Raw genomic sequence first — 26,235 nt, forward strand, 5'->3', positions numbered from 1 at the left:
GTCCAATAGGAAAGCAGCTGATAGAGTGAGCACTGATGATGTCATCAATATGGGTCCGATCCTGGTCGGGTTCTGGTTTTTATTTAACAATGTTCATGTCATAAAGTGTGGTGGTGGAGATGCTGAGGCAGGCGCTGGACACCCAGCTGGGTGAATGGTGAGTATTTAATAATGCAAAAAACAGCAACAAACAGTCCGCGGCTGAGCGGAAGCCAGGGCTCACACCGGAAGCAACTGCTGTAACGGGCGGAAAAACACTAAACGGCGACAATGTGCGACCAACAACGACAAAATACGACAACTTACGACAAGGACCCGACGAGGAACAAAGGGACTAAATACACTGAGGGTAATCAAGGGAACAAGACACACCTGGGAACAATCAACAATCAGGACAACGAGGAGACTGAGGACACAGAAACTCAGAATAAAACACAGAACCTGACAATTCAAGATCATGTGGCATGAACATACATGAAGACCTCCAGTCTGACAGGCTTAAGATGCACATATCACTATAACACTAAAAAAACTCAAATATATTTATATAAATAAGTAGTTTGTTAGACATCAAACAGACATGGCAGAACGACAAACAGAAAAAGACAAACGGGCTTTAGTTCCCACATCAATTCAGACGTTAGTTCCCACATCAATGCAGACGTTAGTTCCCACATCAATGCAGACGTTAGTTCCCACATCAATTCAGACGTTAGTTCCCACATCAATTCAGACGTTAGTTCCCACATCAATTCAGACGTTAGTTCCCACATCAATGCAGATCATTATAGGGTTCGAGTTGATTGTTGTTCATCAGTTTCTAGGTTCCCTGTTCGAAGGTTTTTGATGGTTTTCTGTTTGCACGTTTGCAGGAGGGATGAAGAAATTGGTGAAGATCAGCAGGTTGTTAAAAAAAAAAAAAGCTCGGTTCTTCTGACTCTGGCTCGGTCCAATTTTTATATCCTGTCTTTTTAAGGGATCCTGTAGGAAATGTTTAGTTAAGATCCAGTTTGTCCAAAATGTACCAGTTTGTTCTGACAGGTGAGCTGTTACTGCACCGCTTCTTTTCAAAATAAAATAACTGGTCATGTAGCACGGTAGCCATGGTGACAGGTTTGTAACTGGACCCAAACTGATTTGATTACATTGTAATAAATGATTATTAGAGCGTAAAGAAAACATTTAAGGTTTATTCAGTCCCTCCATGTCCAGCCAAGATAATTAAACTAAACTAACTTTCAAACCTGCCTGAGACAGACTGTTGACCCGTCCGGGTGGGTGGACCCGCCTCGCCTCGTCCAGAACCCTGGCTGGAGAGGCAGCAGGACCTCCTGACCCCAGGCGGAACCGGGGGTTAGAACATGGATGGATGGATAACTTTCAAGCCTGGGCTGCAGATAATTTCTCAAAAAATATCCCAACCAGAACATAAAGGAAGTACCAAGCAGCTCAGATATGATGTCACCCAAATTTATGGATGAGCCACTTTCAATAAAATAAGGGAACTTAATTTAAAAACTTTTGCACACTATTTGCCCTTATAGCTAAATTCTAATGTCTAATGAGTTGGATGAAGAAGGTCACTTTGGAGACATGGAGAAATTTCTCAAAGAAAAATGTAAACACTGTCAGCATCAGACTGACTGTAACAGTGTTACTGTCAGTCTGAATGTTGGGATAAAATTGTGTTTCATCATGAATTATGCTCATCTTAGGAAAAAATCATAATAACGTCCGCAGGTCTCCATAGTCCGCTCATATCTCAACATTCAACAACAATTTTATTTTCTCTCTAGAATATTGTTTATGTTTGTGTCGATGTCAGTTTGGTTTTATTTGTGTTTGGAACAACTTGCATCTTAATAAATCTCTATCAACTGTAAGATAGCGACACAAAATGAACCTCCAGGTTTTTAAAATATCACAATAACTATTTGCTTTGTGATCGATGTGCTGTCTTCTTCACTTGATGGTGTATTATATTTCTTATTTTTAAATGACACAGAAACAAAGGAAATATGTCCTTAAAATGTATAAAATTGTAAACAAGAGACTTTTGATGACGCAGCCTGTTGAGCTCTTGACCAATCAGAGCGCTTCTTTGACGCAGCCGCAGCTTCGCTCCAACTACCAACTTGAAACTTCAGCAGCAGCCGTCAAGCACACATCCAGGTAAGTCTTCCTTCCTGCCGGTATCACAGGTCCAAACTGAATTTCAGAACCAACACAGGGCTGCCGACATGCTGACAAAACCGAACTAGAACCGGGCTGAAGCGCCGGCTCAAACAGTTAGCGGTTAGCAGGATTAGTTAGCAGACTGAGTCGCTAAGGCAGGTTAGTTAACAGCTTGGTTCAGGTCCAGTTCGAGTTAATTCGTCCTTTTAGAGCTGCAGTTTTCCAAGATGTTTAAGGTTTGGCTCCGACTGCCAGTCCGCTGCTGTCTGTCTGTTTTCGGGATGCTAAGCGAGCAGCTCCGCTCTTAAATCGGCGGATATTAACGTGAGATTTTGCTCCGAATCTCGAGCTCTCATTCAATTACAGCGTCATATTTTGCTAAGCACCAAACTGCTCCAGGAAAATCCAACATTTTTTATTTGTTTTTATTTTCCAGCCCCGGGAGACATGTTGAGATATTCTGGACATTCCCGTTAAAAACAACAAATTAATGTGAATAATTCGGCGGTAAGTTTTTATATGTTTAAATACCTGGGGAAGATATTCCCATACTGTATCTGCTGGTGAGCAAATTCAACTTTATTCATTTACCTGCATTGACCAACAGGGGGCGGGGCTAATTCACAGACCTGGATATAACTCAGATTGAAAGCTTCAGGTTTTTATTGTGTGAAATGTAAAAAGTTTTATCCACGGTTGCTGAAAGGTTCTGTTTCTACCATCTGGTAGCCAGAACCAGAAGCTATCGACCTAGCTACCATATCCCTCCTAACCACTAGAGGGCGGTAACTGTGTAACACTGCTCCTTTATGACTGAATGTGCTTCTGATCAGTGGAGCTAAACTTGGAGAGACCAAAGATGAGAATTTCTCTGTCTGTCTGTCAGTCAGAGGTCGTGTTAATGGAATATTTTCTGTATTTGACCAGTTATTTTTTAAACGATGGGAAAATTGGAAGCCCGCCTGTCATTTGACAGGTTCTACTGAAGAGCCAACATGGGCGGACATTAAAGACTTTACCCAGAGTTCATCGCAGAGGCAACTAAAATCAACCAATAAAACATTATTTCTGAAAATCTCCTCATGGACTCTCAACTAACTGCGTCTTTCTGACCGGAGCTGATGGCCTGCTGAAGAGTTACGTACCGGACGCCTTGGAGCGTCTGGTTAGGAAGCGCGCTCCATAGCTTTGGTTGAAATGGAGCCTTTAATTCTAGTCTCCAGTGCATACAAAACAGACAAAATGAAGAGTGTTCAATGTTTCATTAATCCATTTATAGTCTAAACAGAGGAGGCGGCAGTTTATCTGGAGGAAATAAATGATGCTGCAGAAGTTCATTAGAGGTAACATGCGCAGTGCGCTGCAGACCCAAAGCGGACGCAGCTCCGCCGCTGCACACAATTAAACTGAACTCATCCTGCGGTTTCAATAAAAGGAGCCTTCTTTGTTCACATTACCCTCCTGCACCCAGAAGGAGAGCGGCAGACCGAACCTCTGTCAGAGACACGCAAAAAATCATCGACAAGCGCAAACCACACCGTACAGGGTAGAAAGGTCAGAGATCAGCTGATCGCTGTGATCAGACAGATCAACTGATTGATGAACCAGTGCAGACTCTCTGCAGACCAGCAGGTGAAGAGCTGCTAATTAAACTCAAGTCCTTTCATTTCATTTATTAGAAGGTTTTGGGGCCTCAGTTTTGTCACTATGGAGAAAAATTTAGATGAATTTATCTGCTTGATCTGTGATGGATCTGGGTTCGGTTAAACTAGGTGAAAGAATATGAACTAAAGTGCTTAATGTTAACTAAACTGCAGCTAAATAGCTTATGTTGATATGATTATAATTTGACAGGTAAAAATAACATATCACCAATTTTTTTTAAATGTTGTCGGTCGAAATGAGGGAAAATAAAAAAGTGTGAGTTTGATATATAAAATTTCCTTCTCACCCACCGCGGGTGGTTCTTATCCTCTGAGCTCGGGTCCTCTACCAGAGGTTATATAGATATAGATCTATATATAGATCTATATATCCTCTACCAGAGGCCTGGGAGCTTGAGGGTCCTGCAGTATCTTGGCTGTGCCAAGGACTGCTGCACATTTCTGGACTGAGATGTCTGATGTTGTTCCTGGGATCTGTTGTAGCCACTGCTCCAGTTTGGGGGTTACTGCCCCGAGGGCCCCGATGACCACAGGCACCACTGTGGTCTTCACCTTCCAGGCCCTCTCCAGTTCTTCCCTGAGGCCCTGGTATTTCTCCAGTTTCTCCTTTTTCCTGATGTTGCAATCACTTGGTATTGCTACATCTACCACAACGGCTTTCCTCTGATGTTTATCCACTACGACAATGTCTGGTTGGTTCGCCATTACCATTTTGTCTGTCTGGATCTGGAAGTCCCACAGGATCTTAGCTCTGGCGTTCTCCACCTCCTTTGGGGGTGTTTCCCACTTTGATCTCGGGGTTTCCAGTCCATATTCTGCACAGATGTTTCTGTACACTATGCCTGCCACTTGGTTATGTCGTTCCTTATATATATATATATATATTATAATATATATATATATATATATATATATATAAACATCATCAGCTTTTGTGTTGGATTCAGTCTGGGAAATGAGGTATACCACAAGCAAATGGCAACCTCGATGAGGTCACAAGGAAAGAAGTCACAGCTAAATACCTCCAACGAATAAGGCAAGTCCTGAGAAGCCAGCTCAATGGCAAGAACAAAATCCGTGCGATAAACAGCTATGCCCTGCCAGTAATCAGATACCCTAACCCTAAGTTTATAGATTTTCTTTTCATATTTTTATTATTGTTTTCCTTCTTTGCATATTATAGATTCCAAATACTGTAAAACAGAGATGGAGACTCGAGGATACAGACTTGAGATTTGCAAAACACTGACCTGGTCAGTCATGCGAGTCATTGGGGGCCGGGGCCCCGTGGCCCCCTCTGGCTCCGCCCCTGATGTCAACCGGCAGCTTTTCCTGAACATTAAACGTTATACGTGAACCTCAATCTTCTGCAGGTGCAGCTTCCCCCTCACAACTCAGAAATGCCTCAGACCAAAAAGTCGGTGAGCAGCGCCGGCGGTCCAAGTCAGGCAGGCGACCCGGAACCGGGCGAGCCGCCGCCACCGTCGCCACAGGAAGTGAGGCTGGCTAGAAGAGGAAGAGGAAGAGTGGAGCCGGAACAGGGAGACCCGGACATCGTCAAGTCCCCCAGTGACCCCAAGAAGTACAGGTGGGTCCCGGTTCTGGTCCCTGTCTCAGTTCTGGTTCTGGTCCCGTCTCCAGCTGGTCTCGGTCTCTGCAGGTTCATTGAACTCGGTAACGGACTCCGGGTTCTACTGATCTCGGACTTCAGCGGGCCGGACGAGAACGCCGAGCGTCAGCGGGAGGAGAGCGGGGAAGGCGAGGAAGAGGAGGACGAGGAGGAAGAGGACGATGATGAGGAAGGAGAATCCAGTGCCAGCTCTGATGAAGAGGAGGAGGAGGAGAGCGATGAGGAAGAGGAGCCGGAGCCCATGGAGTTGGACGACGAAGATCAAACGAAGAAGAAGAGTTCAGAGAAACAGGTCAGAGGTGAAGATGGAGGAAGATTTACCAGCTGCTCTCTCTCTTCCTCCCTCCCTCTCTTTCTCTCTGATGTTTTTAAAAGAGTGTTTTCTCAATCAGCTAATTCTAACTACATACTTTCTGAGGTTTATGCAAACATGTCTTCAGTGCCTGTGACATAAATTGTTCCATCTGCTCTTTAATTAAAGCATCAATAGTAATAAATGTCCATATATGTGAATAAATTTCTGCCTGCACAGCAATGAAAACATAATGAAACAACAAACAGGGCAATATTATACATATAAGTCATAAAATGCTGACTAGAAAAAAGTCCCCACATCGTTTTAGCGCCCCCTATGGGTTCCATGTGGTGCATCACACGTTTTTGCGGCTGTGAGTGGGTGGAGAACCTCCACCTGGTTGTTGTTTTCCTCATGTTTAGTTGGAGAAAGAGTCCAGTGCTTGTGAAACTGTTGGTTTGGGATGTGAAGACCAGGTTCTGAAACTGCCACACAGACGCTGGAAGGATCTCAGAGTTAATATGAAGAAGGATCTTCATGGCTCACACTGGGAACATAAAATGTTTTCACTGGGTTGGGGTTAGAGGTTAGGGTTGGGGCCTGGGTGTTTCCTCCGCCGGCTGGCTCTGATGGTGGGAGGGAAGCAGTGGTCCGAATAAACACCCTGTACGGGAGGAGACTGGGAAAACTGGAGCTAATGTTCCCAAACACTCCTCAAATGTATCCAATGTATCAGGAGCATATTAATACTGCAGAAAATAGTTTGTTTTGAAACGTTGGATGAAAAGAAACGGTTCTGGTTGAAGAAGCACATGACAAACGTCCAGAGACAGTTAGAAAGTAAAAGGTTGAAAACCAGAAATAATTCATCAGTAAGTTAATGATTAAAGTTCACTGGGCGTTGTCTCTTTTTCACCTGTATGAATAATATCAGGACATGGAATATCAGGGATCCACAGACACAGATATATTGCGTTGTGTTTTTACCAGAGCCTGGAGGCCCGGTGCTGTGGGGTTGGGTTGGTGTCTTGGGACCAGGTCATCTGCTGCTGTAGCAGTTTTATCTTCACCAGGTTTGGACGTTGATATTGTTTCTGGCACTGAGTTGGTCCCAGGCGATTAGAGTGGAGATAGAAAAGTTTTTTTTGTTTTATTAATGTTTATGCAGCACATCAGGGAGACCAAAGGGTTACAATGTTTCAGGACTTGTATAATTTTAGCAGCAGTCTAATGAAAATGAGTGTTTTGTGTTGGAACTGCACTGCTAGCTTTAGAACAACCAGAGCAGAAGCTGGTCCTCCATCATCTTCTGCAGTCAGTGCGGGGCGGCGGAGCCGGGCCGTCCATGCTGCAGGATCAAGGACGGACACACTTTATGTCTCCAATTAGTACAGAAATAGATGATCCAACGGTTCCTTTTCTCCAGTTGGGTTTTCGGATCATCACTTAGTTTACTTGGATTTTTCTGTTTCAAGCAATACTAGATTAGATTGCGTTGGCATTTTGATAGGAAACTATTAAAGACACTAATAATGTTTTGCCAACGGTGGAAAACCAAAGAATCAGAGTTTGCGTCTTCAACTGAGTGGTGGGAGGTTAGAGTTTTTATTGTCAACAATATACAAGTTATTGCACAGCTAAAATTAAAAATGTGATTCAGAATTTAGAAAGTGAGATTAAAGAGTTGGGAAGTAATTTATGAGCAGATGTTGGTGTTTGTCTCATTTATTGTCCTTGTAGGTCGTTTGTTTGGTGAAAAGTTTGGAACCATTTTTATTTGTGGTCACAGTAAAGAAATAAATATATTCACTTTCTCTGAGCTCCCATAAACGGATCTTTTATTTCTGCTGGTTGGACTCGATTTTGTGTTTGAATCGTCTTTAGTTTTTATTTTTAACGGTTGTTTCTCTCCAGGCGGCCGCCGCTCTCTGCGTCGGCGTCGGCAGTTTCAGTGACCCCGATGACCTCCCCGGCCTCGCCCATTTCCTGGAGCACAGTGTGTAAAACAAGGAAGAACATTATGACCGGCGGCTGATCTCGCAGGGAGCCGGGCTCCTCCTGAAGGTCTGGTTCTGTTCTGGTTCTGGTTCTGTCTCCAGTGGTCTTCATGGGAAGTGAGAAGTTCCCGGCGGAGAACGATTTCGACGCGTTCCTGAAGCGTCATGGCGGCAGCGACAACGCGTCCACCGACTGCGAGCGGACCGTCTTCCAGTTCGACATTCAGAGGAAGTTCTTCAGGGAGGCCCTGGACAGGTGAGCGAAGCCTCGGAACCGACCCCACCTGGCCTGACCCGGTCCTGATAGGTCTCCTGTGCTCAGGTGGGCCCAGTTCTTCATCTGCCCTCTGATGGTCCAGGATGCCGTGGACCGAGAGGTGGAGGCCGTGGACAGCGGTGAGTCCCGGTTCTGACTCGGGTCGGCATCTCTAACAGGTGTGCTCAGCTTCCTTTCTGGTTCTGGTTCTGTCCTCAGAGTACCAGTTGGCCCGGCCGTCTGATTCCCATCGTAAGGAGATGCTGTTTGGCAGTCTGGCCCGACCCGGACATCCCATGGCCAAGTTTTGTTGGGGTGAGCTGCGGTTCTGATCCGGTCCAGCTTGAGACCTTCCTCCAGCTTATTGTTGGGGCTTCGTATCGATGTTCATCATTAATGTTGCCTTGGAAAAGCCCTGCAAACACCCAGCGGAAAATACCATTTTCAATAGACCGGAAACGACGGAGACGCTTTTCCCCGAACGCGGAAGCTGAGGTGCAAAGGGCCCGTCGGGGTTAGGGGTTAGAGGTTAGGGTTAGGGGTTAGGCTGTGTGAGTCGGGTCACATGGGTCACACAGTCAGGTTGCTAAGAACTTTACAGACCGACTGATTTTAGTGACAGTGGGTGTAAGATAGACAATATAATGTTGCGCTGTATGACTGGCTTTATTTCATTTCTATGTTTAACTTTATGACACTAAATTACAAGTGGATCGGCCATATTGTGTCCAAGTGCATTCTGGGTAAAGCTCTTTACCATGGCCATATCAGCTGCAAACTCGCTCAGCGTTTCCTGGACGGCAAAGTGAGAAGGATGGAGAGCAAGGAAAACCTGGAGCAGACTGTGTTCCTGGAGACGAACTGGACTGTAGGCAGCAATTCAGAGCCGCACTAGTTACAGGAAGCAGGTCTGACATTCTGCACAGTGAGTTAACTGTAGACTGCCTATAGACTCACTGTAGACTGACTGTAGACTGCCTACAGCAGGGGTGGGCACTCCTGGTCCTCGAGGGCCGGTGTCCTGCAACTCTTGGTTGTCTCCCTGATCCAACACACCTGAATCCAACAGCTGAATCACCTCCTAAATGCAATCAAGTTCTCCAGAGTCCTGCTAATGACCTCATTATTTGACTCAAGTGTGTTGAAGTAGAGATACATCTAAAAGTTGCAGGAGACCCTCGAGGACCTGGAGTGCCCACCCCTGGCCTATAGACTGACTGTAGACTGCCTATAGACTCACTGTAGACTGTCTATAGACTCACTGTAGACTGCACATAGACTGACTGTAGACTGTCTATAGAATAACTGTAGACTCCCTAAAGACTATCTGTAGACTGCATATAGACTGACTGTAGACTGTCTATAGACTCACCATAGACTGTCTGTAGACTCCCTAAAGACTAGCTGTAGACTACATAAAGACTCATTGTAGACTATCTATAGACTGACTGTAGACTGCCAATAGACTCACTGTAGACTGACTGTAGACTTTTGACTGACTGCAGACCACATGTAGACTGTAGACTGTCTGTAGATTGCATCAGCCAGCCTACTGGCTAACAAGCCCTTTTCTCTGCGCGGTGGTGAAGAGCATCCAGTTGGTGCGATGGCGCTGAGTGTCGAACATCCAGAGGAGCAGGAGCTGCTGCTGCCTCTGCATTCCCGCTTCAATGCTGCTGGTTCAACGTCAGCAATAACCGGAGCTTCAGCAGCTGCCCGCCGCTCCAGAGTTAAAACGTCCAAATGATCCGAACCCATCCGGTTCTGAACTGATTTGTGTCGTTTCATCATCAGCGACCAGCAGCCTGATGTTTCTGCTCTCTTGGTTTGTTCACTTCCTGTCAGAATGACGGATTCTGTCTGTGGAGGTGAAACTCGTGAGCTCTGCTGTTGCAGCATGTCTTTGTTGCAACGTTAAATTATCATGAGCTTTAATATTTGGGTATCAAGGGCCCGTCAGTAGCCCCGCCCCCTGGCCTGGTCACCAACACCCGCCATACTGATCAGTAGGGCGGGGCCTAGAGCAACAGCAGGAAGGTAACAACCTTCACATGACCCGTTGCGTCATGTGACCCGTCATGCGACCCGTCATGCGACCCGTCATGCGACCCGTCATGCGACCCGTCATGTGACCGGTCATGCGACCCGTCATGCGACCCGTCATGCGACCCGTCATGCGACCCGTCATGTGACCCGTCATCCGACCCGTCATGACCGGTCATGTGACCCGTCATGCGACCCGTCATGCGACCCGTCATGCGACCCGTCATCCGACCCGTCATGTGACCCGTCATGTGACCCGTCATGCGACCCGTCATGTGACCCGTCATGTGACCCGTCATGCGACCCGTCATGTGACCCGTCATCCGACCCGTCATGTGACCCGTCATGCGACCCGTCATCCGACCGTCATGCGACCCGTCATCCGACCCGTCATGTGACCCGTCATCCGACCCGTCATCCGACCCGTCATGCGACCCGTCATGCGACCCGTCATGTGACCCGTCATCCGACCCGTCATGCGACCCATCATGTGACCCGTCATGTGACCCGTCATCCGACCCGTCATGTGACCCGTCATGCGACCCGTCATGTGGCCGTCATGTGACCCGTCATGTGACCCGTCATGTGACCCGTCATGCGACCCGTCATCCGACCCGTCATGCGACCCGTCATCCGACCCGTCATGCGACCCGTCATGCGACCCGTCATCCGACCCGTCATCCGACCCGTCATCCGACCCGTCATGTGACCCGTCATGCGACCCGTCATCCGACCCGTCATGCGACCCGTCATCCGACCCGTCATGTGACCCGTCATGCGACCCGTCATCCGACCCGTCATGCGACCCGTCATGTGACCCGTCATCCGACCCGTCATGTGGCCGTCATGTGACCCGTCATGTGACCCGTCATCCGACCCGTCATGCGACCCGTCATGCGACCCGTCATGCGACCCGTCATGCGACCCGTCATGCGACCCGTCATGTGACCCGTCATGCGACCCGTCATGCGACCCGTCATCCGACCCGTCATGTGACCCGTCATGCGACCCGTCATCCGACCCGTCATGTGGCCGTCATGTGACCCGTCATGCGACCCGTCATCCGACCCGTCATGTGACCCGTCATGTGACCCGTCATCCGACCCGTCATGTGGCCGTCATGTGACCCGTCATGTGACCCGTCATCCGACCCGTCATGCGGCCGTCATGTGACCCGTCATGTGACCCGTCATCCGACCCGTCATGCGGCCGTCATGTGACCCGTCATGTGACCGGTCATCCGACCCGTCATGTGACCGGTCATCCGACCCGTCATGCGGCCGTCATGTGACCCGTCATCTGACCCGTCATGTGGCCGTCATGTGACCCGTCATGTGACCCGTCATCTGACCCGTCATCCGACCCGTCATCCGACCCGTCATGTGGCCGTCATGTGACCCGTCATGTGACCCGTCATGCGACCCGTCATCCGACCCGTCATGCGACCCGTCATCCGACCCGTCATGTGGCCGTCATGTGACCCGTCATGTGACCCGTCATCCGACCCGTCATGTGACCCGTCATGTGACCCGTCATGTGACCCGTCATCCGACCCGTCATGCGGCCGTCATGTGACCCATCATGTGACCCGTCATGTGACCCGTCATGCGACCCGTCATCCGACCCGTCATGTGACCCGTCATCCGACCCGTCATGCGGCCGTCATGTGACCCGTCATGTGACCCGTCATGTGACCCGTCATGCGACCCGTCATCCGACCCGTCATGTGACCCGTCATGTGACCGGTCATGTGACCCGTCATCCGACCCGTCATGCGACCCATCATGTGACCCGTCATGTGACCCGTCATCCGACCCGTCATCTGACCCGTCATGTGACCCGTCATGGGACCCGTCATCCGACCCGTCATGTGACCCGTCATGCGACCCGTCATGCGACCCGTCATGCGACCCGTCATGCGACCCGTCATGCGACCCGTCATCCGACCCGTCATGTGACCCGTCATGTGACCCGTCATCTGACCCGTCATGCGACCCGTCATCCGACCCGTCATGTGACCCGTCATGCGACCCGTCATGCGACCCGTCATCCGACCCGTCATGTGACCCGTCATGTGACCCGTCATCCGACCCGTCATGCGACCCGTCATCCGACCCGTCATGTGACCCGTCATCCGACCCGTCATGCGACCCATCATGTGACCCGTCATCCGACCCGTCATGCGGCCGTCATGTGACCCGTCATGCGACCCGTCATCCGACCCGTCATGCGGCCGTCATGTGACCCGTCATGTGACCGGTCATCCGACCCGTAATGTGACCGGTCATCCGACCCGTCATGCGGCCGTCATGTGACCCGTCATCTGACCCGTCATGTGGCCGTCATGTGACCCGTCATGTGACCCGTCATGCGACCCGTCATGTGACCCGTCATCCGACCCGTCATGCGGCCGTCATGTGACCCGTCATCTGACCCGTCATCCGACCCGTCATCCGACCCGTCATGTGACCCGTCATCCGACCCGTCATGTGACCCGTCATGTGACCCGTCATGTGACCCGTCATGCGACCCGTCATGTGACCGGTCATGCGACCCGTCATGCGACCCGTCATCCGACCCGTCATGTGGCCGTCATGTGACCCGTCATGTGACCCGTCATGTGACCCGTCATGTGACCCGTCATGTGACCCGTCATGTGACCCGTCATCCGACCCGTCATGCGGCCGTCATGTGACCCGTCATGTGACCCGTCATCCGACCCGTCATGGGACCCGTCATCCGACCCGTCATGCGGCCGTCATGCGACCCGTCATGTGACCCGTCATCTGACCCGTCATGTGACCCGTCATCCGACCCGTCATGGGACCCGTCATGTGACCGGTCATATGACCCGTCATCCGACCCGTCATGTGACCGGTCATGCGACCCGTCATGTGACCCGTCATCCGACCCGTCATGTGACCCGTCATGTGACCCGTCATCCGACCCGTCATGTGACCCGTCATCCGACCCGTCATGTGACCCGTCATGTGACCCGTCATCCGACCCGTCATGTGACCCGTCATGTGACCCGTCATCCGACCCGTCATGTGACCCGTCATATGACCCGTCATGTGACCCGTCATGTGACCCGTCATGCGACCCGTCATGTGACCCGTCATCCGACCCGTCATCCGACCCGTCATGCGACCCGTCATCCGACCCGTCATCCGACCCGTCATCCGACCCGTCATCCGACCCGTCATCCGACCCGTCATCCGACCCGTCATGCGACCCGTCATCCGACCCGTCATGTGGCCGTCATGCGACCCGTCATGCGACCCGTCATCCGACCCGTCATCCGACCCGTCATCCGACCCGTCTTGGGACCCGTCATGTGACCGGTCATATGACCCGTCATGTGACCCGTCATGTGACCCGTCATCCGACCCGTCATGTGACCCGTCATCCGACCCGTCATCCGACCCGTCATGTGACCCGTCATGTGACCCGTCATCCGACCCGTCATGTGACCCGTCATCCGACCCGTCATCCGACCCGTCATGTGACCCGTCATGTGACCCGTCATGTGACCCGTCATCTGACCCGTCATCCGACCCGTCATGTGACCCGTCATGTGACCCGTCATGTGACCCGTCATCTGACCCGTCTTGGGACCCGTCATGCGACCCGTCATGTGACCCGTCATGTGACCCGTCATGTGACCCGTCATGTGACCCGTCATCTGACCCGTCATCCGACCCGTCATGTGACCGTCATGGGACCCGTCATGTGACCCGTCATCTGACCCGTCTTGGGACCCGTCATGCGACCCGTCATGTGACCCGTCATGCGACCCGTCATGTGACCCGTCATGTGACCGGTCATGTGACCCGTCATGTGACCGGTCATGTGACCCGTCATGCGACCCGTCATGCGACCGGTCATGTGACCCGTCATGCGACCCGTCATGCGACCCGTCATGTGACCGGTCATGTGACCCGTCATGTGACCCGTCATGTGACCGGTCATGTGACCCGTCATGCGACCCGTCATCCGACCCGTCATGTGACCCGTCATGTGACCGGTCATGTGACCCGTCATGCGACCCGTCATCCGACCCGTCATCCGACCCGTCATGTGGCCGTCATGTGACCCGTCATCCGACCCGTCATGTGACCCGTCATGTGACCCGTCATGCGACCCGTCATCCGACCCGTCGCGGTGTCTCTCCTCAGGAAACGCTCAGACATTGAAGCACGGGCCACGAGAGAAGAGGATCAACACCTACAAGAGGCTGCGCGAGTTCTGGAGGAGAAATTACTCTGCTCACTACATGACCCTGGCGGTGCAGTCCAGAGGTACTGTCAGAACCGTCAGAACCATCAGAATGTTTCTGTTCTGACCTGCAGCGGCCCGACCGAGTCAAACAGCCGGGCTCGGTCTGTTCGGATTCGCTAGAGGTTCTGGTGGCTCTGTGGTTTGGATCAGCTCCAAGAAAAGCAGCGGAATAAACCTGAAAGTACTGATCCAATCTGTGATGTCATCACGAGGTAACACTGATGTCTGTGTTTCCATGACAACCATCTGGCTGCTGCAGAGTCATTGGAAACCCTGGAGGAGTGGGTGAGAGAGATCTTCATCCACATCCCCAACAAGTGAGGCTGAGCACACACACACACACACAGATAAACACACTCAGATAAACACACACACACACACACACACAGATAAACACACACAGATAAACACACACACACACACACACACACAGATAAACACACACAGATAAACACACACACAGATAAACACACACAGATAAACACACACAGATAAACACACACACACACACACACACACAGATAAACACACACACAGATAAACACACACAGATAAACACACAGATAAACACACACACAGATAAAACACACACAGATAACACACACACAGATAAACACACACACAGACACACACACAGATAAACACACACAGATAAACACACACACAGATAAACACACACAGATAAACACACACAGATAAACACACACAGATAAACACACACACAGATAAACACACACAGATAAACACACACAGATAAACACACACAGATAAACACACACAGATAAACACACACAGATAAACACACACACACAGATAAAACACACACAGATAAACACACACACAGATAAACACACACAGATAAACACACAGATAAACACACACACACACACACACAGATAAACACACACAGATAAACACACACACACACACACACACACAGATAAACACACACACAGATAAACACACACAGATAAACACACACAGATAAACACACACACAGATAAAACACACACAGATAAAACACACACAGATAAACACACACACAGATAAACACACACACAGATAAACACACACACAGATAAACACACACAGATAAACACACACAGATAAACACACACACAGATAAACACACACAGATAAACACACACAGAAAACACACACACAGATAAAACACACACAGATAAACACACAGAGATAAACACACACACAGATAAACACACACACAGATAAAACACACACAGATAAACACACACAGATAAAAACACACAGATAAACACACACACACAGATAAACACACAGATAAACACACACACAGATAAACACACACAGAAAACACACAGATAAACACACACACAAACACACAGATAAAACACACACACAGATAAACACACACACAGATAAACACACACAGATAAACACACACAGATAAACACACACACAGATAAACACACACAGATAACACACACAGATAAACACACACACACAGATAAACACACACACACAGATAAACACACACACACAGATAAACACACACAGATAAACACACACACAGATAAACACACACACACACAGATAAACAACACACACAGATAAACACACACACACAGATAAACACACACACACACAGAGATAAACACACACACACAGATAAAACACACACAGAAAACACACACAGATAAAAACACACACAGATAAACACACACAGATAAACACACACACAGATAAACACACACAGATAAACACACACACACACACACACAGATAAACACACACACAGATAAACACACACACACAGATAAACACACACAGATAAACACACACACAGATAAACACACACAGATAAACACACACACACACACACACAGATAAACACACACACAGATAAACACACACAGATAAACACACAGATAAACACACACACACACAGATAAACACACACAGATAAACACACACACACACACACACAGATAAACACACACACACAGATAAACACACACACACAGATAAACACACACAGATAAAAACACACACAGATACACACACACACACACACACACAGATAAACACACACACAGATAAACACACACAGATAAACACACACAGATAAACACACACACACACACACACACAGATAAACACACACACACAGATAAACACACACACACAGATAAACACACACAGATAAAAACACACACAGATAAACACACACAGATAAACACACACACAGATAAACACACACACACAGATAACACACACACACAGAGATAAACACACACACAGATAAACACACACAGATAAACACACACACAGATAAACACACACAGATAAACACACACACACACACAGATAAACACACACACACAGATAAACACACACACACAGAAACACACAGATAAACACACACAGATAAACAACACACAGATAAACACACACACAGATAAACACACACAGATAAACACACACACACACACACACACAGATAAACACACACAGATAAACACACACAGATAAACACAACACACACACACAGATAAACACACACACAGATAAACACACACACACAGATAAACACACACAGATAAACACACACAGATAACACACACACACACACAGATAAACACACACAGATAAACACACACAGAAACACACACACACACACACACACAGATAAACACACACACAGATAAACACACACACACAGATAAACACACACAGATAAACACACACAGATAAACACACACATAAACACACACACACAAAAACACACACACACACACAGATAAACACACACACACAGATAAACACACACACACAGATAAAACACACACACAAACACACACACACACACAGATAAACACACACACACACACAGATAAACACACACACAGATAAACACACACAGATAAACACACACACAGATAAACACACACACACACCATTTAACCAATCAGGTTACACACACTACCACTTTAAATTAAACCAACCAATCAAGTGAGGTTCTGATGTTTCTGCAGTGGGAAACCCCGACCCGACTTCTCGCACCTGCAGCAGCCGTTCGACACTCCGGCTTTCCACAAGCTCTACAGAGGTCGGTTCTCATCCATTTGACTGGTTCTGATCCGTTTGACTGGTTCTGGATGGTTCTGATCTTCTGAACATGCTGCAGTGGTTCCGGTCCGGAAGGTCCATGCTCTGACCGTCAGCTGGGCTTTGCCCCCGCAGGTGAAACACTACAAGTGAGTCAGACCCAGGGGCGCCAATGAAACAGGAAGTCCCGCCCCTTCCTGTTGCTGTTTCAGCAAGAAGGACCTCTCTGTAGCTAACAGGAAGACTGACAGCTCAGTACTGACCGCTGTCAGTCTCTGACCTTATATGGAAATGGGACCATTGCACTCTGGAAGTGAAGGGAGCGCTGTTTCCTATATTACCCACAGCCTTTAGCAGAGAGCATCCATCCTCTTTCTTCATCAGTTTGACCTCTGACCTCATGAAGCCCTTTCTGTTTTCCTCTGGTAATAACAATCTATTAGAAATCATTTATTGACAGGGCAGTAATTATTCTTTACCAGCTAAATGATAACATTTACCTGCAGCTTGCTGACTGTTTTACTCTATTCATAAATTGTCGATAATGTGATTCTATGAATAGATTTATTGTTTTAGAGGAAAATTTTCACGTTGATGGACTAAATAGTTTCATCTTATTTTTTCCTATAAATGAGACTCTACCAACAAAACGTCTCAGAATAATATACATGGCAGCGTAACAACAAAAATTAGAATTTTTGCTTGTATCTGTTTAACCTGGTTGTAACGACCTGACCCTGACCCTGACCCTGACCCTATGAGGGGAAATGGGTTTTATGGCTTGGGGAAATAAATGTGGTGTGAATTCTGGCAAAGTCAGCGATTTGATCAAATCATGAAACACGTCACAGGAAGAAGGTATGGGTTGGTGTTTGAGCTAATTAGTTTAACGATTGTAAATGCTGCTGTCCACGAACCTCAACCAGGTGAAAACAATCGGTTGGAGACTCTCCTCCGTCCTCAGACGTCCGTCACGACGCCTTGATGTGGTCAGGAGACTGAAGGGTCGATGCTACGTCGGTGTAGCGCTTTAGCATTAGTGCAGCTAGCCTGTTAGATAGCGGTACCTGCCACTGCGTTCCAAGTTTGTCCGTCAGAACCAGAACCTCCTCTGACCCTCAGGGTGAAGCCTCTTCATTACATCTCCTGGTTGATGGGACACGAGGGAACCGGCAGCATCCTGTCTCTGCTGCGGAAGAGGTGAGTTCTGGACGGCCTGGTTCCGGGTGCCGGGTTCTGACCCGGATCAGTCACTGACCAGCTGTCTGGTTCCAGGTGCTGGGCTCTGGCTCTGTACGGGGGGAACAGCGAGTCGGGCTTTGATCAGAACTCCACCTACTCCATCTTCTCCATCTCCATCACGCTGACTGACCTGGGCTACCAGAACTTCTTCCAGGTCCGGACCCGGACACGCCTGGCCCAGAACATCTCAACGAACACCTGGTGATGACGATGTGGTTCTGTTTGCAGGTGGTCCACTTGGTGTTCCAGTACCTGAAGATGCTGCAGAACCTGGGACCCCAGGAGAGGTCCGACTCACAGTCAGCTGGGAGGTTCTGGTCTGAACTAATGAACAGAACCGCTCAGACAGTCCATTTGGTACCATGAGGAGGGAACGGTTCCTAACTAGAACCTGTTCTGTTTCAGGATCTATGAGGAAATTCAGAAGATCGAAGACAACGAGTTCCGGTACCAGGAGCAGGTACAGACCCTCCACAGAACCAGGTTCCGGTGACCCAGGTATCGGCAGCAGCTTCTAGAACCCGTAATCGAGACAGAACCTTCCTCTGTTCTGCTCCACAGACGGATCCGATCGAGTTTGTGGAGAACATCTGCGAGAACATGCAGCTGTTCCCCAAACCGGACCTCCTGACCGGAGACCAGCTCATGTTCCACTATGACCCCGAGGTGAGCCAGCCGGCCCGGTTCTACTCAGGGTTCTGACCTGGTTCTGACCCGGGGTCTTTGTGCTCAGGTGATCGGATCCGCCCTGTCACTGCTGACGCCGCTCAGAGCCAACCTGCTGCTGCTGGCTCCAGAGAACGAAGGCAGCTGCCCGCTGCAGGAGAAGTGGTTCGGTACCAGCTACAGCTGCGACGGTACGGCCCGGTCAGAACCGGCCCGGACCCGGTCTGCCGCCCTTCAGAACCAGACTGTACCCTGAGCGGGTTTTCATGGTGTCTGTGTCCTCAGACATCCCAGAAGAGTGGGAGCGGCGCTGGGCATCCGACTTGGAGCTGAACCCGGACCTTCATCTTCCTGCAGAGAACCGCTTCATCGGTCAGTCGGCCTTCAGCTGGAGAGCGGTTCCGGTTCGGTCTGAGCTCCAGCTGCAGCCCAGTTCAGAAACCTGGAGTGGATGGATCACTGTGTGATGCTGCCGAAGGCCTGAGCTAAGCCACAGACGTTCTCCTCATGGTCTCGCCTCTCTCTGCCGCAGCCACGGATTTCAACCTGAAGAAGTCCGACTGCCCGGACACGGAGTTCCCGGTCCGGATCCTGGCCCTGGAGCAAGGGGCTCTGTGGTACAAGAAGGACAACAAGTTCAAGATCCCCAAAGGTGAGATGAGGAGAAATGTTCCTCAGAAATGATTCAGAAAGCAGGTGAGGAAGGGATTGCTGTGTTGGAAGGAGGAACCGTTCCTGATGATGCAGGACGTTCCTGCAGGAAGGTCAGGAATGTTCTGGAGAGCTGACGGCATCCTCAATCTCTTTCAGCTTACATCCGCTTCCACCTGATTTCTCCCATCATCCAGCAGAGTCCTGACAAGTATGAACCCACCTGAACACACACACACACACACACACACCGCTAGACCACCAAACCCTGCGGCGGCCCAGTCGCCGTCAATAGAGGCCCGTGACATGTGGCCTGGCCAACGACCTTCAACCTGGTGACGACTCCTCTTCCTCCCTCAGTCTGGTCCTGTTTGACCTCTTCATCAACATCCTGGCCCACAACCTGGCCGAGCCGGCCTACGAGGCCGACGTGGCCCAGCTGGAGTACAAGCTGATGGCGGGAGAACACGGCATGATGATCCGTCTGAAGGGCTTCAACCACAAGCTACCAGTGAGGACACCTTCTGGGCCGGGTCCGGTAGGAGAACGGTTCTGCCGGAACCCGTCGTGGTTTTGAGCGGCGCTCCTCTTCCTCACAGCTGCTGCTCAAACTGATCGTGGATCAGCTGGCGGACTTCAGCACCGAGCCGAGCGTCTTCAGCATGTTCGCGGAGCAACTGAAGAAGACTTACTTCAACATCCTCATCAAACACGACCGACTGGGAAGGTGGGTGGAGACAGCTGCCCGGCAGCCAATCGGAGCAGAGGGGAGGAGTCTTCCGTAACCAGGTGCTTCACCTGTTCAGGGACGTCCGGCTGCTGATCCTGGAGCGCCACCGCTGGTCTGTGGTCCAGAAGTACCGGGTCCTGACCGAGGGTCTGCAGGTCCAACAGCTGATGGCGTTCGCTGCGGCGCTGAAGGAGGAGCTTTACGCCGAGGGCCTGGTCCAGGGGAACTTTACCAGTGCTGTGAGACACACACACACACACACACACACACACACACACACAGATTCTGGGAGGCCCGGACCGGCCCGGCTGTCGTAATGTCTTGCTGTCTCTCCAACAGGAGTCCATCGAGTTCCTGCAGTACTTCACTGAGTGAGTATCTGGCCACCAAGAAGATGGAGAACCTAAATGTCCGAGTCCAGTGTGCAGGTCCGATCAGAACCAATAATACGATAAAACCAATCTGTAGCTATCGATATCAGCTGACCTGACCCTGACCCTGTCAGAGGAAAGGCCTCTCATCCTGCCCCTGCTAGCTAAGGATGGTTTGTGGTTACCTGGTTCTGACCCGTCCTGCTGGTTCTGACCCGTTCTGACCCGTCCTTTTCTTTGTGATTGGCTGTTCAGGAAGCTGCAGTTCCGGGCTCCGCCTGCAGAGGTCCCTGTTCAGTTCCAGGTGGTGGATCTTCCTCGGAGACACCACATCTGCAGGGTCAAGTCTCTGAATCGAGGAGACGCAAACTCTGAGGTCACTGTGTACTACCAGGTGAGCTCAGAACCACCGGAGCGCCGGCCCGGTTGGTTCTGGACTCAGGCGGTCTCAGATGTTGGTGCTGCTGATTGCTGTGTCCTTGTTAGTTGTAAATGTTGCTGAGAGTTCTCTTTGGGTCCTAACGGCTCCAAACTGGGCCAGAATGTCTCGTCAATGTGTTGACCCGGATCTTGGTGAAGTTCTGGAGGTTCTGTTGGTCTCTGTGTTGCAGTCGGGCCTGAAGACACTCAGGGAGCACGCTCTGATGGAGCTGATGGTGGTAAGTGAAATCCAGAACCTCCTGGACCGCTCCAGAACCTCCTGGACCGCTCCAGAACCTGCAGTTCCTGAGAGTCCCTGTCTGGTTCCAGATGCTCATGGAGGAGCCGTGCTTTGACTTCCTGAGGACCAAAGAGATGCTGGGGTAAGTGGGTCAGTACCGGGCCAGGACCGCGGTTCTGTTGAACCCAGCCTGGTCGGATCCGGTTCTTCTGGCTGCTGTCACCTGCTGGTGCCAGCTGGTACCGTGTCCGAACTGGATCAGTGGGTCAGATCATTTTACTCCAGAGAGTTCTGGTCCAGAGGCTCTCCCCGTCCTCTTTGACCTGCAGGTACCAGGTGTATCCGACCTTCAGGAACACCTCAGGTGTTTTGGGGTTCTCCGTTACCGTGGAAACGCAGGCCACCAAGTTCAGGTGAGTAGGTCGCTCTGTTCTGTTGACGTCTTGTAGTGGTGGCTAATGCTAACTCATCTGCTAGCTGTGCAAACGCTAAACATTAGTTCTGCTAAGGCGCTACACCAACATGGAGTTCAGTGGAAGCTAACACTGAAGCGCTAACTTGGTCAATGCTACTAACCATTTATTAGTAACCAGTTCAATGAAATCTTTTCCAGAAAGATTCGTTTCGGGAAGCTAAGTGTGCCGCTTTTTTTCCAATGTTAGCGAAAGTGCTAAGCTGAAAATTAGCCCTGCTAATAGCTGATTAGCGATTTCTTGGTGCCGGTTCTGTTGGTGGCGCGCCGCCGCTGGAATGCGCTGTGATGTCACTTCCTGTCTCAGCTCAGAGCTGGTGGAGCAGAAGATCGAGGACTTCCTGGTGAGCTTCGGCGGGCGCCTGGCGTCTCTGAGCGAGGAAAGCTTCGCCGCCCAGGTGACGGCGCTCATCAAGCTGAAGGAGTGCGAGGACGCTCACCTGGGCGAAGAGGTCGACCGCAACTGGTACGAGGTGGCGACGCAGCAGTACCTGTTCGACCGGCTCAGCAGGGAGGTGAGCCGGAACCGCCGGGGGTCCACCTGAGGTCCAGATCGGTCCGGTCTGACCCGGTCGCGTGTTGCAGGTGGAGGTTCTGAAAGGCTTCAGCCGGGAGCAGCTGGTTTCCTGGTTCCTGGATCACCGTGGCAACTGCAGCAGGAAGCTCAGCGTGCATGTGAGTGCAGCCATGACGGTTCTGGTTCTGAGGTCCACTGGGGCGGAAGGTTCTGCTGGACCTGAGCAGAACCAGAACCACAACCAGGATGGAGCTGCTTTGTTGTGGTGATGTCATCAGCCTGCGTGTTTCATCAGGTGGTGGGTTTTGGGGTGGAGGAGAACGACCCGCCCCATCAGAACCCCGGCGGCTCCGCCCCTTCCTCCTACGGCCCGGTGAGCGAGCTGACCTTCCTGCCGGCGGCGTCGGCCGCCCTGAGGAACGCCACCCTCATCACTGACATCAGAGCGTTCACCTCCTCTCTGCCCCTCCATCCCTACTACAAGATCCTCAGCTAGGCCCCTCCCCCACTCGTTTCCATGACCACATTCACTTCCTGTGGGCCGACTGTAAATAGCAGCTTGTGATTGTCTGGAGGAAGAAGCACGACGACTCAGGGCTCTGAATAAAACGAGAATCGTTTTAACTGACTTCTGTTGTTCTTCTGATTTGCTGAACACCTGCAGCGCCCTCTACTGGTGAAGACAAGAACTGCAGCTGCTGCTCAATCAGAGCAGAGGAGGGTTAGGGCGGAGCAACAGCTGCAGAACAACAGAGGCTAGTTAGCTGGTTAGCTGTTAGCTAGTTAGCATCGACAGCGACACTGATGCCGGACTGAAGAACCGTTTTGGAATCAATCACACATCAGAAATTGTCAAACTGGCTCAGATTATCTATCAGTAATAATTAATAATTAGTTTTAGAGCTAACATTAAAGGTTATAGAATCCTTGTGTGTAATTAGAGATTCAACCAACTATAAATCCATAAACAGGAACTTTGGTGAAGTTTCTGCTACAATATGATGGCGGCTAACGTGTTAGCTTCATGCTGTTAGATGTTTTGTGGCTCCAGTTGTTCTGATTTGATGGTTTCAGTCTGCCAGAGGGGTGAGTCAAGGAGCCAGAGGCCTGGGATCAGAGGTCAGCTCTCAGGTCCTCTGGTTCTGAGATCCGGTTCAGGCCAGGAGTTCTGGTTCTGCTGATGACCTCTGACTCTCTGAAAGAAGCTAACCAAGGAGATTAACTGAAGTTGCTATTAAGTTGTGATGGAAAGTCCCTGCAACAGATTAGTTATCTGTCCAGAACAAGCTCTCCCAGAGAGCTGGTGGTCCGCTTTGGGTCACAGAGGGAACAGTCAAAGAAATGCAGACAAAACAAAGTACATGATGGTTTCCAGAGCAACAAGGTCAAAGGTCAAAGCCCATTTCCATCATGGGAGAAGAAGTGTAGGAAGATTAAAACCTGGATGGAGACGGAGGAAGAGAAGATCCTTCAGGGTTTGGATCTGAACCACCAGAACCAGTAAATTTCCACCAAAAAATGAAGAAAATTGAGATTAATCTTAGAAACATTCTTGAAGCAACATGAAAAAGTCCATTTGAAAAGGAGAAAATATGCAAGAAAAGCCCTAGAAAATATTTAGATAAAATTCAGAATTTTTGAAGAAGAAAACCTGGAACTTTCCAAAGTTTGAGTCAAAATTTCCAAAAGTCAAACATCTATAGTTCAGTCAGAGCTCAACTATGGAGCTGAGCTAATGCTAACCCTCTGAGCTAACTAACCAAACAACTATGGAGCTAAGCTAATGCTAACCCTCTGAGCTAACTAACCAAACAACTATGGAGCTGAGCTAATGCTAACCCTCAGAGCTAACTAACCAAACAACTATGGAGCTAAGCTAATGCTAACCCTCAGAGCTATCTCACCAAACAACTATGGAGCTGAGCTAATGCTAACCCTCAGAGCTAACTAACCAAACAACTATGGAGCTGAGCTAATGCTAACCCTCAGAGCTAACTAACCAAACAACTATGGAGCTGAGCTAATGCTAGCCCTCAGAGCTAACTAACCAAACAACTATGGAGCTGAGCTAGTGCTAACCCTCAGAGCTAACTAACCGAACAACTATGGAGCTCAGCTAATGCTAGCCCTCAGAGCTAACTAACCAAACAACTATGGAGCTGAGCTATTGCTAACCCTCAGAGCTATCTAACTAACAACTATGGAGCTGAGCTAATGCTAACCCTCTGAGCTAACTAACCAAACAACTATGGAGCTGAGCTAATGCTAACCCTCTGAGCTAACTAACCAAACAACTATGGAGCTGAGCTAATGCTAACCCTCTGAGCTAACTAACCCAACAACTATGGAGCTGAGCTAATGCTAGCCCTCAGAGCTAACTAACCGAACAACTATGGAGCTGAGCTAATGCTAACCCTCAGAGCTATCTAACAAACAACTATGGAGCTGAGCTAATGCTAGCCTCAGAGCTAACTAACCAAACAACTATGGAGCTGAGCTAATGCTAACCCTCAGAGCTAACTAACCGAACAACTATGGAGCTGAGCTAATGCTAACCCTCTGAGCTAACTAACCGAACAACTATGGAGCTGAGCTAATGCTAACCCTCAGAGCTATCTAACAAACAACTATGGAGCTGAGCTAATGCTAGCCCTCAGAGCTAACTAACCAAACAACTATGGAGCTGAGCTAATGCTAGCCCTCAGAGCTAACTAACCAAACAACTATGGAGCTGAGCTAATGCTAACCCTCAGAACTAACCGAACAACTATGGAGCTGAGCTAATGCTAGCCCTCAGAGCTAACTAACCGAACAACTATGGAGCTGAGCTAATGCTAACCCTCAGAGCTATCTAACAAACAACTATGGAGCTGAGCTAATGCTAGCCCTCAGAGCTAACTAACCAAACAACTATGGAGCTGAGCTAATGCTAACCCTCAGAGCTAACTAACCGAACAACTATGGAGCTGAGCTAATGCTAACCCTCTGAGCTAACTAACCGAACAACTATGGAGCTGAGCTAATGCTAACCCTCAGAGCTATCTAAACAACAACTATGGAGCTGAGCTAATGCTATCCCTCAGAGCTAACTAACCAAACAACTATGGAGCTGAGCTAATGCTAGCCCTCAGAGCTAACTAACAACTATGGAGCTAATGCTAACCCTCAGAGCTAACTAACTAACCGAACAACTATGGAGCTGAGCTAATGCTAACCCTCAGAGCTAACTAACCAAACAACTATGGAGCTGAGCTAATGCTAGCCCTCAGAGCTAAAACAACTATGGAGCTGAGCTAATGCTAACCCTCAGAGCTATCTAACAAACAACTATGGAGCTGAGCTAATGCTAACCCTCTGAGCTAACTAACCGAACAACTATGGAGCTGAGCTAATGCTAACCCTCAGAGCTATCTAACCAAACAACTATGGAGCTGAGCTAATGCTAACCCTCAGAGCTAACTAACCAAAACAACTATGGAGCTGAGCTAATGCTAACC

At 49.4% G+C, this 26,235-nt stretch overlaps 1 protein-coding gene across 3 annotated transcripts; it reads left to right on the forward strand.

The window, feature by feature from the left end:
* The first annotated feature begins 2,067 nt into the window (after positions 1-2,067).
* Positions 2,068-23,366, forward strand: LOC129379997 (nardilysin-like). 3 transcript variants are annotated; one of them, XM_055060971.1, is made up of 32 exons: positions 2,089-2,172; positions 2,612-2,682; positions 5,213-5,427; positions 5,500-5,761; positions 7,679-7,760; positions 7,864-8,017; positions 8,084-8,157; positions 8,237-8,332; positions 14,239-14,361; positions 14,601-14,658; positions 17,356-17,429; positions 17,508-17,577; positions 18,551-18,628; positions 18,704-18,824; positions 18,899-18,957; positions 19,076-19,130; positions 19,232-19,336; positions 19,404-19,527; positions 19,622-19,708; positions 19,869-19,988; positions 20,147-20,198; positions 20,348-20,498; positions 20,587-20,714; positions 20,794-20,956; positions 21,057-21,088; positions 21,344-21,482; positions 21,700-21,747; positions 21,839-21,891; positions 22,079-22,162; positions 22,529-22,736; positions 22,807-22,896; positions 23,034-23,366. In XM_055060971.1, the coding sequence occupies exons 3-32, from the start codon at positions 5,240-5,242 to the stop codon at positions 23,232-23,234; spliced, it is 3,279 nt and encodes a 1,092-aa protein (XP_054916946.1). In that variant the 5' UTR covers positions 2,089-2,172; positions 2,612-2,682; positions 5,213-5,239; the 3' UTR covers positions 23,235-23,366. The 3 variants fall into 3 exon arrangements, with proteins under 3 accessions (XP_054916941.1, XP_054916951.1, XP_054916946.1); XM_055060966.1 differs by lacking the exon at positions 2,612-2,682 and having other exon boundaries at positions 2,068-2,172; XM_055060976.1 differs by lacking the exons at positions 2,612-2,682; positions 14,239-14,361 and having other exon boundaries at positions 2,068-2,172.
* The last annotated feature ends 2,869 nt before the right edge of the window (positions 23,367-26,235 follow it).

This window comes from Poeciliopsis prolifica, unplaced genomic scaffold (assembly GCF_027474105.1).
Source record: "Poeciliopsis prolifica strain line A6 unplaced genomic scaffold, Auburn_PproV2 SCAFFOLD002, whole genome shotgun sequence".
NCBI lineage: Eukaryota > Metazoa > Chordata > Actinopteri > Cyprinodontiformes > Poeciliidae > Poeciliopsis > Poeciliopsis prolifica.

Bases quoted from the DNA above. Each gene is read 5' to 3' on its own strand.
- LOC129379997 (XM_055060966.1), top strand. From the start codon at position 5,240: ATGCCTCAGACCAAAAAGTCGGTGAGCAGCGCCGGCGGTCCAAGTCAG. The intron at 19,131-19,231 runs GTACAGACCCTC...TCTGCTCCACAG, and splicing joins AGTTCCGGTACCAGGAGCAG to ACGGATCCGATCGAGTTTGT. The intron at 21,483-21,699 runs GTGAGCTCAGAA...TCTGTGTTGCAG, and splicing joins AGGTCACTGTGTACTACCAG to TCGGGCCTGAAGACACTCAG.